The sequence below is a fragment of the Pygocentrus nattereri genome, chromosome 20 (assembly GCF_015220715.1).
Source record: "Pygocentrus nattereri isolate fPygNat1 chromosome 20, fPygNat1.pri, whole genome shotgun sequence".
NCBI classification, from domain to species: domain Eukaryota; kingdom Metazoa; phylum Chordata; class Actinopteri; order Characiformes; family Serrasalmidae; genus Pygocentrus; species Pygocentrus nattereri.
Window position 1 is genome coordinate 13,543,531 of NC_051230.1, and position 16,461 is coordinate 13,559,991.

Sequence of the window (16,461 nt, forward strand, 5' to 3'; positions counted from 1 at the left end):
TTCATTAGACATTTGCATAAAACTGTCCTCTGAGGCTTTTCCTCTACTAAATTATTTTACGGTTAACCATATTAACCATATTAACATATTAACGCAGGTAAAAGTCACCCAAATCTAATTTTGTCTTTCATTGTACATATTATCTGACATCAGTCAGAACATATTACGCTCGTGAACTGACTTACACGTGCAACAGAACACTGATCCACCCAGCAAGCTCATTTAACACTCACAGCTATGCTCTACATTTCCTTAAGATTAACAGATTCCTTTAATGTGACATTGGACTTTAATGTGCACAAACTGCTATTTTAAACTAGGAGATCAAACACAAGACATTAAAACAACCATGCTGAATAGAGTCTACAGAAAAGGGTAAAAACAATAAATTACTGTGCTTATTTCAACTGCGTAAGCTGGCCAAACAGAGAAAGGAAGCTCTGTTTCTTTCGTTTGCATGCCGTGAAGAAGATTGCTAGCAAAGGGGTGCAAGCTCAGTGCCAAAACAGTGATATATATACTGGGTGAACATACTTAGTCAAGTACTTCTCATTGCTTTTCGAAGTGAACATGATTTTTGTATAGTTAATTAATAGTTTCACTCTTCTTGGGAGGTGCCACGCATATTTGTTTAAACAGCGTGTGCTCGCCCTCCAAGACAAGGCTGTAACCATAGTAAAAGCCATTCTGATGACTTGAGCCGGAGGTATATGTACCTGCATGCAGGTTGCATAAATCTGACTGCTCAGACAGATGCATATTGTATTACAGTGACCCATATAATATGTGTTTTTCCTACTTATACTACAATGTTGTTCTACAAAGAACAAATCTATGTCACACATGATGAAAAATATCAGATTTGGTCAAATTTAACCTGCAGTGTGAACACAGCCTCAATGTCCACCCATTCAGGGACTTTGTTACTTTCAACTGTTAAAAATCTGTCACCACAGTATTTACAACGTGTGTGGCCACATACTATACCGTAAAAGGGCACACAATATATAAAAATAATATAAAAATATATCAACATGTGGAATTGAACCTATCTATATGCTACTGTGTTTTCTGTCAGCTAATAAAAGAAGCATGATGCTGTCTTTATTGCTGTGTGACCGATTCTGAGCAAGCAGGCATGCACATACACATGAAACTGGGGACACTAAATGAATATTACGATTTATTAATTTAGAGAAATAATAAGAAAATATATACAACAATAAAATATAAAGTACATTTCTATTTACTGCTTAAAATTTGTGACACAAATAAAAATGTGCTAAAACATGTTCTTAACAAAATACATTTGACATCAAACTGAAATATTATGTTATTACAGGGGACTTCCACCAATTTTTAAGAAATTGTAAAATCATTTTCTCGTTAAGAAGTTACCCAAAGTCATGCGGATTGGCCTGTCACATTTATTAAAGGAAGGCTGCTTGCAATTATTTAAGGCAGCGCAATTATGTCCCACAGTCATTAGCTTTCACACTCATATGTTTATATCAATCATAATTTCACTAGCTGCATTTTTATTATATAAGCTAAGGCAAATTCATGCAAAAATAAATAAATAAATAAATAAAGTTTAACTTATGACCAGGTGCTGTAACATATTTAGAACACACAATAAGCAATGTTTATTTCAGCATAAGTTATGCCTGTCATCAGTTGAGAGCCACTAAGGATCGGTAGCTAGGATGCAAGATGTGGCCACTTCAGGCTTCTACTTTATTAAAGTTTAACTGTTTTTCAAAAAAAGGACAATTACTTCATTAATCACATTTATATGGTAATTAATCATCAGATTTTAATTAATCATTTTGTTTGTTATCTAAGCAACCTGAGAAGTGATACAGATCTCTTGAGTTAGTTCTATATCATCATTGTCATGCAACCTTGTGTCTCCGTTTTTGTCAGTTTTTACTTTTTTCACATAATTTGAAAACTTCAGTTACTCTTTGGATTGTGTTAAACTTTCATGATGAATAGAACAACAAACATAGTCTAAATACAAGGTTTTGTTTTAAAAGCGATAATGTGCTGGTATCACTAAAATTGAGTTACATCTGTTAACATCTGCCACTTTCTTTGTTGTCATTAATGAGTTAAGGGCAAAATATCACAAAACTAAACAAGACACTGTTGTCTCCATTATATTTCAATTCTCCTTTGGCCAGTCTCCATTGCTGCATAAAATCTTTCTCTTTTAGAGCTGAGATAACCAGGGGCAATGGCAGCACAACTGTCAGCACTGTCAGACAAGCTACACTGGATGTGTAAGCAGCTATTCTACAGGCTATTTTCATCCAGCGATGTATGTTTAGCTTGCCGTCTTCATCACCACAGGGCTAGCTTCATACATGCCACATCCGAATTAATTATTAATACTAACATGATTATAAACTGCCCTTTCTTTATCTGCCAGAATCTGCCCATAAATACTGTCACAAGATTTACTGGCAGATCAATACAGAAACTTTTTTTTATCGCCAGCAAAAAGTCCTGGCCCAGCTCTGCTACAAAAGATAATTACAACTCTGCAGAAGGTGGCATGCGGTAGGTGTTCTAATGAATATTACTGTGAATAATAGAGAGTTTGTGTACATACCCACACATGTGCTGACACACAATGGCTTCAATTGCAGGGAACCTAGTTACTCTTCCATAGATAAAGAGCATAAGCAGTTTTCTGGCACTTATCAAACAAACTGGATCATCCCACATATTCAACTGCCGTTTAAAGCATGAAACACGACGCACCATTTATAGAGCTATATTTTCCCTTTTTTGTTGTTTTTTTATTTGGCTATTTTGCATGTGTATTAAAAACTCATAGTCATCATACTTCGGTATTCATTCAACTGCAGATGGTTTCCTCTGATTTACATGCTAAAAGGACTTAACAGAGATTCTTTTCTGGTGCTAATATTTATCGCCTGGGCCTTTTTTGCCATCCATGTAAGTGAGTTTATCCATGGCAACAACGAACCAGACTATTGTTGTCGCGTAACAGATTGCAATTTAGACTCAAACCCATATAACACTGCACTGGCCTTTCATCTGTCAGTCCATTGAACATTTTCGGCAAAAATAAAAGCATAATAAAAAGCTTTCATCAAGTGCAACTACCAGCATTAAATACACAAGTGGTGCACATCTCCTGCTCTAATACATTCTTATTGAATATAAGGCTAATTTAAATGCTAATTCCATTTTCATCCTCAATAAGAGCATATGAACCTTAAGCACAGCTCCACTGCATTGCATTCAACTAATTCAATGACAGAGGTTTATTTTATTTGCTTTTCTTACATGACAATGAAAATGATTTATTAATTTTTTAACCAGAACCTATTTCTTTAACTGCCTATTATTATTTTATTAGTCATTCCTGGGTTCCTGCATGATATAACTGGAAGCTTAATTAAATTTCCACACTGTTGTGAAGGGTTATGAGGAGAATTAATAGTGCCAAATACATAGAGCTTCAATTATCTAAACGTAGACCCAAATGAATGAAAACATTAAATTATAACTTCCTTTGAGAGGACTTGTTTTGGTGCTTTAGGAGATTTTCTTGCTCTGCCTCCAGTTCTAAAGCGACGCCAAGAGGATGTCTTTCACAGAGGAGCAAAGAAAGACTATCTGTAATGCAGCCAGGCAGTCTGGGAAACTAGAATCTAAATCCAATAGCCCAGGAACAGACAGAATGACTGCATCAAAAAAAGCCAAAGTGAACGTACTTTGCCATGAAAGCAGATTAAACGTCTTGTCAGTGTCAACCTGTTGGTGCGCTTGGGAAAAAAAATGGTCCAGAAACCTTGCCTCAAATCATGGGATATACAGCAGAGATAAACATCCCTGCGGTTCAAATGGAACCAAAGCCATTCAACACCAGGTGGCCTCTTCTATCGACCGCGAGTCAGGGCATAATTATAATGGAGGAGATGTGGGGGCTGGATGTACGAACGTGCCCATATAGTTCAAGCCCAGGTTTAGAGCAGGAGTCAAAGGGATTTCTTTTGTTCTAGGCTATTAAATGGAAGCTTAGCACTCATGAAATCAGCTAGGCTTGGAGATTTGTGTACACAGTACATCTCAAACTTTTATAGGTGTTTCTCCATTCTTTTGTTCCTGTGAGTTCCTTCCTATGGACATGTCAGTATTGTTCTTTCAAAATAAAAAATCAGCCAAATGCTAGCATATTGTGAAAGACCCAAGGATTACACATAGACAAGTAACTAAACACAGGTGCGGGAAATTATGGGAGGAAGGAACTATAAACTAAACATAGGTAATGGACATGATAAGGGCCAGAATTAAACTGAAGCAAAGACAAGACAGGAACAGAGACTGAAAGGGGCAGATATGGCAGATAGTGCCAGATATGCCATGACAACCACTAACTATGTGCACAAATCTACACATCTAACTAAGATATAAGATAAACTACCTAAACATATCCAGATAGCCACTCTTATTAGTGAAATCAGCCATGCCAATAAGATGTATTTTGCTGACAAACATTAAATTGCAGGCACAAACTCCAAAAAGTCTCCAAAGAAAAACACTGACCAATAGAAAAGTACATGCTGGAGCAGCTGCACATGAGGCTAAATCACCAAATATCAAGTGTTGCCAAGAGGGGTATAGCCCCCCCAGCACTGGGTTATGCAGAATGGAACCTCATTCTCTAGAGTGAGGGAGCTCCATCCAATTCATTTACGATGAGTTGGAGTGGTGTTTGTCATCCGAAACTAATCATCTATCATCAGTACCTGACCTCACTACTGCTCTTGTGACTTGAATGCAAATACATTCATTTACTAATATAGCATAGCAATATTCCAAGACGCTTTTCTGCAACAAAAGAGAGAAAAAGTGGGACAAGAAATCGTCATGTAAATTTCTTGAGTCAGTCCAGTTTCTTAGACTGAGAACTTGGTCAATGCATGTGAATGTACTTACTGATGAAGAGCCAAGCTGTGGTGAGCTGTTTCACAATCTCTGCTGTCATGCTCTTTATGTGTATCTTCAGATCATGGCTCATAAGCCCCCAGGAGCTGCTGGAAATGATCATTATACTGTGAAGACATGGGGCGGAGAGCAGAGCATTGTGATCTGCTAAAAGTAGCTGGAGAGCGAGGGACTGTCAAAGCAGGGGAGGTGGGTGGGTGGGCCACTGTGGTTTACCACTCTGAGCAGGAGGAAACATGACCCAGATAGCATCAGAAAAATCAGCTCTCACATCACCATTAGGAAAAAAGACTGCTTGGCTCTCAGAATGGCTACAGAAGCGCTTGGCTTCATTCACTTTGTCAAATTTCTATTTTGCTGATGAATGTCTTGACTGATGAACTATGCAATCTGCAACACCACAGCTTGCATCTTTAAAATGGTAGAGATGGTAGGAAGATGCCCTTTGCTCCTGTACTCAGACCAACTGTGTGGTTTCTCTTACGTTGTAGCACAAAAGAACCATTGTGAGGTTCAAACACACTCAGGTCAATCAGGTCATAATTCATTCTACTAAGAATCATCAACAAAACAATACATGAAAGCGCAGATCTATATCGTAGCTTATTAGCTTACAGATTACATGGTATAGACAGGTCCTCCAACACTCTAAAAAGATGGTTCTTCAAGGTTCTTTAGTAAGGAAAAGAGATATTGCACCAAAAAGGGTTCAGCTATACTTAAGATGTCAGACTTATAACAGAAAAAACATTTTAGTGCTATATAGAACGCTTTTCAAAGTGGTTCTAAGGCCTAACGAAGGCCTAATATTCTTATGTTGCCTATGTCACTTCAGCAGATTCCAGTCAAACAGATGGTGGCACAATCCAGCCATAACACATTTGTCTTCTGGGAGACGTGAGCCAGCCAAAGCAAGAACCAGCACATGTCTAAATGGAAGTCTGTTCCGGCATTGAGTCACTGATTTGAGATCCTGTAAACAGAGCTATAAGTGTGTCAGGAAACTAGAGAAGTGAAGAACTTCAAAAGAGATCCCTGGAGAAGGGACACAATGAGGCCAAATGATAGCTGGATAAAGACATCAAGAGCTCAAGGATGACACCAAATGAAGTTCCTTTGCATTTTCAGTTTGCTGAATTTGTAACACAAGCCACATTACTAACCACAGTCTATAAATCATCATCAATCGGTATTAACAAAGAACACCAACAAATTTTATGTCTCAATACAAAAATAGCAAAAATAAACTTGTTAAAGTGGAAAGATGAATAAAAATGTACACACAGTTTCTGATTGTTTTCTTTTTTAAGGTACTACTGCTTCTTTTTTGTCTGTTCCAATTTCTCAAACCTCAGAAAAATAAATATTTTAATGAATATTGTGTATCAAGAAAACATCTGAAGTATCATATATTTTTGGCTATATCACCCACCTTTATTTAGAGATTAACTAATAATAAAACTCCCCCTATATGTTTTAGACATAATTTTGCGTATATGCTAGGGTATATAACTGTTCAGGGTACAGAATTGTTTACCACACTGTAGTATTTAAAATATTTTTCAATGAAAAAATATGCTTTCTATGTAGTTCAATTGACTGAAGTGCCATAGAGCAAGAGGACATCAGAACACACAGAGTAAAATCCAGATGACAACAGCTTGACAAAGCACTTGCCATATAAACAAAGTCAGCAAAAAAAAAAGAAAGAAAGAAAAGATGCAGGGGATGCCAGTAAGGATATAGCCTACTCAGCCAGAGCTAGCATCTATAACATACTGATGGACATGTCCATGCTGCCATATAATAAAAATGTGATGACGGCAAAACGGCAGGCTTGTTTCGAGTGGTTGTGTGACCTTGCGTAGTCAACACTGCTTTGTAGAGGCACTGGCTAAATCTGTACTTGACAGGAGTTCAGGAATCATCCTAATTTTTTACCTGTGAACGCATGATACTGCATGCGAGACCGGCCCTCCTTGTCTCTTGCGTGGTGAATTTTTAAAACAGGCCAACACAGACGAAGCCAAGCCAGTTATATCTATTATATAAATGCTATAAAGAAAGAGAGCGAGAGAGAGAGAGAGCAAGAGCGAGAGCGAGACAGAGAGGGAGGGGGGGGGGGGGGGGGGGGGGGGTTAATTATGAATTGAGCGATCACTTCACATGATCTTCATGCAATGTAACGGTACATATATGGGACACATATGTATTAAAATAGTCCGGGCAACAAAAAAGTCCAGGCTTTCAACAAATATAAGAGCTTTCAGAGTTACTCTTTAGTGGTTTCAAGCAGTGCTGCCAGCTTGATTTTTGTTCTCTATTTATTGTTGTCATGATAAATTACATCACATTTTTTGAGCACATATATTTAAATAACACTGTCCAACTGCAATTTAATTACAAAGTGAGTATAATAATTGTTGTTTAACTGAATTAAGTGCAGTGCAGTATGTGATATGCTGAATAAAATCACTGTCCTCATAGTCACCTTTTTGATAGTATTCTTTTAAAATATGGCACTACTGGTTCATTTGGTATGTACCCTGTCAAATCTCAGAAAAATTAGATACTGTGATGCATCAAGTTTTGTGATAAACTGGGTAGGTAAACATAACTGATTAGCATAATAGTCATAGCAAGTACCATAATATGCTTTACAGGGGATCCTGTGCAATCTGACAATTTTGACTAGGTTTGAATATTGCAGTGTTGCATGGTGCCAGAGAGCTGATGTAACAGAATCTTTTAACCACGTTGTTTGAAAATTTAAGAACTGCTTTTTAGTCAATATGTCAGTGAGTGAGGAGTTGACTATGGTTTAGTTTCCATATGAAGTTTTTAAGCCACTCAAAAACTGCTTTACACCAAAGCATGGGCTAAACTATATTAGTCTCAAGACCTGGTGCAGGTTTAGTGAATTTCTTTCTGCTCCAGATGGTCAGCCTACAAGCTAGCAGTCCAGAGCAGCAGGAAAAGCATTTTGAATAACCAGACAATTAAAATCAAGATTATCATCCAAGTGCCTTGACAGCCCGATCTCTGACTTCTGCCGAGATATCACTTTGACTTTGATAAAAAAAAAACACCATTTGACTGACATGATAAAAAAATCAAACCATAAAGGACTGTTTTTGCATGACATGCACATGCTCTTATCAGATGTGCTGGTAGTGCATACCACTGGTAACTCGCTAGTGTTCTGCTTCATAAACAACTCTGACTGATAAATACAGTCAGAAAAAATGATACATGTACTAGTGAATCAATTTTGTTAATAATCTTTTGTTTTAGTGTTTCTGCTTTCTGGGCTGAACGGTTCAAACTTCACTATGCCTTTTCAAAGTCTCAAATATTGTTATTTTATAATGTCTACCACTCAAATAAACTCACTGTTTAATCATTTTCATGCACTCCCTTTTGCTGTTTTTAAAAATGTATCAAATGTATTTTTTGTGAATTATATCCTGTCGAATACAGAAACATATTCACATTTTAGCAGCTGCTTATGCTGTTTTAATGTGACCACAGTGACAACTATCACACTGTCATTTGTTGCAAAACACTCTAAATATACAAGGCTCTTCATAATGTCCAATCTCACAAACAGTCAAGAATATTAAACGTCATACTTATGAGTTACAGCAAATATAGATAGATAGATAGATAGATAGATAGATAGATAGATAGATAGATAGATAGATAGATAGATAGATAGATAGATAGATAGATAGATAGAATAGTCTCATCTTGTGAAAATTATTCTACTATGTTCTCTTGGTTGATAAAATATGCACACAATAACCTGTTCAGCAGCTTGAATACATCAGCCATTTTATTACTAAAGAGTCAGAGCAGTAGCCATACTTGAGCAGAAGTCATCCTGTGGTTGGAGTCCTTGTTTGGGGATGGTCATGCAGGGCACTAAGAATATAAAGCTATTTCTAACGGATTCTAAACACACTGCATACATTTATTTACTAATACAACCTGACAGCATCCTTACAGCAGAGGAGAACCTTTAGGTTCTTTTCTAAGACTCCATCCTCCAAGGCTTCTGTATTCCTTATTCTTCATGGCTGTTGAGTCCAAGTGCAATAATGCATGCCACACAGAGGAACAGGCCTTCGTCATTTAACAAAGATAAAAGCTTAGAGTTAACACCTTCAGGGGTGACAACTACTGAGCCCACAAGTGCTAAGAGGCTGACGGAAACTCAGAGAGAGAACAGAATACAGAAAGATCTTCCTGTCAAGGTCTGTAACTGATGGGTCGAGTTTTCCCAAAGGCATTAAAGCAGAAAGGTCAGTCATAAGATGCAATGACAAGTATCATATTGTACATAGTGTTAACAATATCTATGTGGTCCTCATTATGTTTTTAAATGAAGAACTACTGTACGAAAGGGAAAAATGCACTTTAATAGCATCATTTGTTTCAAACCTTACATAACTGTAATCTTAAATTTTACAGTATTCCATAACCAGTCTCTAAGTGGGAGTAAACTGCGTTGGGTAACAAAAAGCCATTTGGACCTTTGCCAGTTGTTTGTTTTTTTGTTTTTTTTGCTCAAGTCTGTCAGTAACCACATCGGTGTAGCACCACAAACATTACACACATCAAAGCTCAAACAAAAATCTTAACCTAAGAAAAAGATTTCAAGCTACTGATCCTAAATTACTTAGAATGAAATTAGTATATTTATCTAGTATCTCAGAATGAAGAGAGCGTGTAGAAATCGTGAATAATGTTGCAGGTTATAGGACCCATATGCACTTTTCAGAGTTAACTTCCTCCAAAAACCCAGACTTATTCGCCAGAACCAACCTAACAAACCAGCAAGAGAGAAGCTGCTCTGAACATACTGCTTCTATACTAAACATACTATAGCACTGACTATAGCATAACTTACATCCACTGCTGTCTGCTTTGAATTTTCTTGCATCTAAACTGCAAGAACTGTAAACGTTTTCAGTGACTCTCAAAACTCAAAGCAAGCTCCTCAGTTCCAAGCTGTATAGCTTAACAACCCAAACTGTTCAACATGCAATTGGGATTCATATGAATATAAGAATAACATATATGGGTCACTTTCCTGAGGTGATTTTCTCTAAAAAAAGAATCGGTCATTAGAACCAAATTGATAAACAAGCTGCCATCAACAAACTATCTATACCTATATTAGTGTTTCAAATATCCATCCATCCATCCATCCATTTTCTAAGCCGCTTCTCCGTCAGGGTCGCGGGGTTTCAAATATCTATCAAATATAATTATAAACTTCTACATAAAAAAATATTCCCAGGGTTGTCAGATTAAATGCAGTTGTCAGTTTTATTTTTAAAACTCAACACCTTTAAAGAACAACAAAATATACAGAAATACGCATAAAGGTTTAACTGCAATATCAGTAACTGACTGGTCAGCGGTGGACAGTCATGCATCAGTAGAAAAGCTGAAATAAGCAAAATATCACAGCTATATGTTAAACTCTTTGAGTTTAAGATGCATTTTTACAAAATAAACTTAGGAGTAAATCACATTAAGTGCAAAAGTAGCATCATCAAATGTTTGCATGTATAGACAGAAACCAGTGATCACAGGTTTCTTGCCAAAAAGATGAGCATGTCCACCTTATGTGGCTTAAGGCATGAACGCTGACAGTTCACAATGTTGCCTCCTGCAATAAAGAGCCTTTCTGAGGGTGAACTTGTTGCTGGTGCACAAAGATATTTGCGGGCCTGCCTGCTCAATCTTGGAAAGTTTTGGTCCACTGGTTTATTTCGGCTGCCTTTATCATGTTAGATGTGTTATCTGTGGTTATGCACACTTGCCCCTCGTCATTTAAACCCCAGTTGGCCAATGCATCTTTTAATCCATTCGCGATGTTCTCTCCCGTATGGTCAAGAGGAAAGTACGAAGTCTGTAGACAACCGCTCTTTAATTCAAAATGTTAATTTATGAAGTGAACAGTGAGGCTTTGGTAAGGTTCAGCGGTTCGGCTCGACCACATATCTGTTGTTGTCGCGTAATACTCCACACTTCTCAGCTCCGTTTCAACTTTGTTCCTACATGTAGTATAAAGTTCTGGAATGGCGACTTGGCTGAAGTATGTGGGGGATGGAAGCTGGTATCTTTTGTCAAGAGTCAAGAGAAGGTTTTGAAAGCCATTTTTCGGTACCATGTCTTTAGTCATGTACTTCGCGATAGCATCGGTTATCTCGCGGTGCCTTCGCGAGCTTTTTTCGTATGGCGCAATGCGGTGGAACGCCTGTGTAACAGAAGTTTGCCTGGCCGTGGTACCAGATAAATGTGCCTGAGGTAGGGATTCATCACTGGACCTTTTTAACATGCACTCATCGTACAGCTGTCCATGATGTTTCTTCAGGTGTCGATAGAGGTTAGTGGTGTTATCTCGTGGGGTTAGCACCGATGCTCGACACGTCTTGCACAGTATCTGTTTTTGGCCAATGTCAGTTTTCCTGAAACCAAAATGCTCCCACACACATGATGTGCCATTTTTCTTTGGTACCAAAGTTGTTTGGGCCTCGCACGGTTGCTCAGATGAAAGGTTAATCTTTCGTTTTCTGCCTTAGGGATGAGCACGACTAGTGGCTTCTGATTGGTCAACAGCAGGCCGCTCACGCGTTTTTTTGTTGTTGTTGTTTGGTTGATTTTTCACTGGTCCTACTTGCAGGCTATTGGCTCATTCAAAATCGCGTCCATTCAAATCGCAATTTCGATTAAAAAACGATTAATCGTTCAGCCCTAGTAGAAACACCTGACGTTTCAGTTGTCCACTCACACCAGTATTTTGATGTTATTTCATGTTCACTGATACACATCACATATTACAAAAGTAGGCCCTCACATGTCACCATGTTGAAAATTTCCCCAAAATGACATTTTTAAGCAAAAACATTTTGTATTTTTGTGGGCCTTCCTGCTTTCTAGTAATAAACAGGTAGGCCTTGAGGTGGAAAAGGTTGGGAACCTCTGTACTACAGCATACTTTACATCTGCTGTTAGCTGTTGTTAATTTTGTTAACTAAACATTTAAACTGCAAGATTTTTCATCTTTCAGTGAGCCTTTGAAACTCAATACTGGCTCCATAGCCAAACTATTCTGACTGTTTGACATGTTGTAGCACGTATTACTTTTCTGAGGTACCTCCTCCAAAAAACAGACTCATAAACCAGAACCAATCTGATTAGCTATTAAAACCACCTCCTTCTATCTACACTCACTGTCCATTTTATCAGCTTCACTTATCATATAGGTGCACTTCTGCATTTCTACATCTACCATATAGGTGCAGTTCTATATTTACAGACTGTAGTTAATCTGTTTCTCTGTATTCTTTGTGTGGCTCCCTTTAATCCTGTTCTGCAATGATCAGGACCATCACAGAGCAGGTATTATGTGGGTAATGGACTGTTCTCAGCACTGCAGTGACCCTTATGTGGTGGCGGCGTGTTAGTGTGTGTTGTGTTGGTAAGAGTGGATGAGACACAGCAGTGCTTCTGGAATTTTTCAATTTTTCACCTTAGTATCACAGTTGGACTACGAATAGTCCACCAACCAAAAATGTCCAGCCATCAGCATCCTGTTGGCACCTTCCTGTGACCACTGATGTAGCAAAAGATAATAATAAAACATACAGTGAGTGGACACAGTGTTTCAAATAATCCACTTCTCCTAACACAACGCACACTTACACACCCGCACCATGTCAGTGTCACTGCAGTGCTGAAATGACCCACCGCCCAAATAATACCAGCTCTGTGATGTACCTGCCCAACTGTCCATCGAATGGACAGGGAGTGAAGATACAAGGATTAATGTTTTTTAAAAAACATTTAATGTTTTGGCTGATCAATGTACATTGCACAAATTATACCGTACTGCAGCATTACAGCTGCTCATTTGTTAACTAAGCATCTAAATTGTAATTACAGTACCTTTTAGAGTTACTAAACATGGGGCAAGCTCAATAGCCCCAAGGTATTGAGTGCCAAATTACCTTTATGGAGCACTTTTCTAAGGTCATTTTCGGAGGTTACAGACTCATTCACCACAGCCAACCTAATAAACTAGGACGAGAGAGGCTAAAATACTGTTCCAATATGTGACTCGGGACAAGCTCCATAGCCCCAAGCTCAACAGCAAAATTACCTACATGGGGCATTTTTCTGAGGTAACTTTCTTCAAAATAAAAGCATACTTTACAATACACTATAGCCAATGTAATAAACTGGGGTGATAGAAGCTAACATACTGTATGTTATAAACTCCAAACAAGCTCCATAGCCCCAAGCTCACCAGTCAAACGACTTACATGGGGCACTTTTCTAAGGTAAAAAAGCAGACTCATACATCTAGGTTAATAAACCAGAAAGAGAGAAGCTCTCTGAAAATCCTGAATCCGTAATATACTACACATACGACATAACTAACACCAACTATTAGCTGCAATTCATATGTTAACTAAACATCTACACTCCAAGCTTCCAGGCGCATCCGAAACTCTGAGATAAACCTTTACTCCACATGTCCAACCTCAACAGTCTAACTGCCCACACTGCTTGAGCTATTATGTCGTAACTTGCAGGAACGGCCCATATGGGGTCATTTTTGAGGTAACTTTCTCGAAACATCCTCGCACACCTAAATCAGCCTAAACCAGCATCCCACAATACAGTCAGAACATCAGTCGTCACTCACCGAGTCGCTGGCGTTTTTCCCCAGCTCATCCTCACTGGACGGTGCAGACTCGACCACCAGTTTCTCGAAGCACGCCGAGCCCAAGGACGAGCTCTTCTGCTGCTGGGACAGAGCCAGGTGGGCTACAGTGAGCTGCGGGCTGCCGTGAGCAGAAACAGAAAGCTCGGGTTTGTTAGCCGCAATTCCGCTAGCTCCAACCGGCCCAGTACTGGAGCCCGGCTCAGCTATGGCAGCCAGAGAGGGCGGAGGAGAGGCGCTCAGGTTGGGCTGAGAGGACGAGAAGACCCGGTCTAGCACTTGTTTCTTTTTCCGCTTGAACATCCACAACCCTGTCTCTTTCTTACCAATACCACCACCGTCCGCCCTGCGTCTCTCCGAGCCCAGCTTGGGGCTCAGAAACGGCTTGGTCTTCTCCTGGAAATTCCTCCACATCCTCCGCTGGTAGGACGTCGCCTCTTGTCCTTTAGCGCCGCCGCCGCCGCCGCTGCTGCTGCTACTCTCATCCTTGGGTTTCTCCTCCATAGTGCCCGAGCAGCAACCCGCCAGTCTGCTGCTGAAGGAGCGGAGAGGGGCACACACGCACACACACAGTGGGCTCAATATCCCAGTTCAGAGACCCTCTCAGCACCCAGGGGGAAAGACTCCTTCAGTCATTAGCTGATATAAATATATATAAAAGGAGGCAACTGCGCGCGAGCCTGGCAGGCTACAGCACGCGCGTAATGACTGCCATGAGCGCGTGAAAGACGAACCAAAATAAGGGCGACAAAGCGAGGCACTTACGAAACCCAGCACACGCGCGTGCTCAGGCTAACGAAATCTCATAGAGGTTCACCGCAACCGCGAATCTAACGCTAATTACTGAGCTCAGACTCGGACTTTGCAGGACGGCCCGCTTACGCATGGTGAATGGACGTGGGGGCAGAAAGTCACTTCAGTAGAGGTGCGCTCCCCTTCATCTTCGCCCTCGTCCTCATCCCCATCTTCGTGCTCATCCTCTTTCTATGGTCTACGCTGACGCGCGACCACCCATGAGTTTTAAGGACCAAAACGAGAGAGAAAACTTCAAGTGTACAATCATGTCACCGTAGGACGCCCCCTGCTGGACAGCGTGCGCTATTATGTGGTGGAAGTTCTTGAACGAATGTGGATGTTAGGAGGGGAAGAGGACTGTGTGTGTGTGTACTAGGGCAGGTTGTTTACGTACAGACGTTTTCATTTGCTTAACACTTGCTTACTGGGTTTAAGTTTAGGCTTAGGCCCACAAAAAAGTGTAATTCATACATATCATGGATATGAGACATTATTATCATCATTATTATTATTATTATTATTGCATGTACATTCTTAAAAAGTTGGCTCATCAAGGGTTCTTTACTAATGGTTCTATTCAGAAACATAAGCTATATATAGAACTAGCCAAAAAACATTTAAGCATAAAATGGTTCTATATAGAACTCATGGTTCCAAACAGAACCATTCCCTCTCCTAAAGAACCACTGAAGAACTTTTTGTGTAGGTGATATATAGGGAATATTGTTATTATGTATGTTTGCATGATTAAAGGGTTCCTTGCATGGTGAAAGCGTTCTTCAGAATGTGTTCTAGATGGTTCTATATAGATCCTTTTTGAAAAGAATTCCTTATAGCGCCCAAAAGGGTTCCTCTGTTGTTACGATGTCAAGCTTGTAACAATAGAAGAACCCTTTATTCATGCAAAAGGTTCCATCTTCTGCCTGTTGCCCTTTCCATTGTGTGTAAATTTCATGATAAATGGGCTAAAAGAAAAGGCTGAATAAGTCAATGGAAGAAAGTAGGTTTTTTCCCTTCTCCTGTACAGTTACCATTTTGGAAATATGAGGTTTTGCTTCGATAACAGCAAAATATTATCAATATTTATATTTAATTATATTGTGGGTGATATTACATATAATCAGTATTTTTGTATAAACAGTTTTGTATAAACAGTCATTATTGTAACATCATATAACATATATGTGACATTATAATTATATACATTGTTGTTGTTGGGGAAAAACACAGATCTCTAACATGGTAATATTACAGGAGAAGGAAAAACATTTTAACTTGTAATGGATGTTAAGAGTAAAAAGATTTTTTCCAAGTAATTTTGGATCAAAGGAAAACAAATTTTAACACAGACAAGCATCAAAAATACCCTTTGTATGTTAAATACATACATGTTAAAAATGACAAATGAAAAACAAATTCAAGGTTTGACAATGAGAATATGTAATTACATATACAGTGGGTTGCAAAAGTATTCATACCCCTTGAACTTTTCCATATTTTGTCACATTACAACCACAAACATAAATATATTTCACTGGAATTTAATGTGAAAGACCAACACAAAGTGGTATACAATTGTGAAGTGGAAAGAAAATTATACATGAATCAAAACATTTTTTACAAATAAAAAACTAATAAGTGCGACGTGCAAAAGTATTCAGCCCCCCTGAGTCAATACTTTGTGGAGCCACCTTTTGCTGCAATTACAGCTGCAAGTCTTTTAGGGTATGTCTCCACCAGCTTTGCACATCTAGTGACTGAAATTCTTGCCCATTCCTCCTTGCAAAACAGCTCAAGCTCAGTCAGATTGGATGTAGAGCGTTTATGAACAGCAGTTTTGAGATCTTGCCACAAATTCTCAATTGGGTTTAGGTCTGGACTCTGACTGGGCCATTCTAACACATGAATATTCTTTTTTTTAAACCACTCCATTGTAG

At 38.9% G+C, this 16,461-nt stretch overlaps 1 protein-coding gene across 4 annotated transcripts in view; it reads right to left on the reverse strand.

Annotated features, from left to right (window-relative positions):
* The window catches only part of mctp1a (multiple C2 domains, transmembrane 1a), a 195,878-nt gene extending 181,088 nt beyond the window's left edge, over positions 1–14,790 (reverse strand). For 2 of the 4 annotated variants that reach the window (XM_017691126.2, XM_017691125.2), the window contains exon 1: positions 13,712–14,790. In XM_017691126.2, the coding sequence (XP_017546615.1) occupies positions 13,712–14,233 (522 nt within the window). In that variant the 5' untranslated portion in view covers positions 14,234–14,790. The remainder of the gene's footprint in view (positions 1–13,711) is intronic. The other 2 variants (XM_037531321.1, XM_017691128.2) reach the window with 1 other exon arrangement.
* Positions 14,791–16,461: the final 1,671 nt, after the last annotated feature.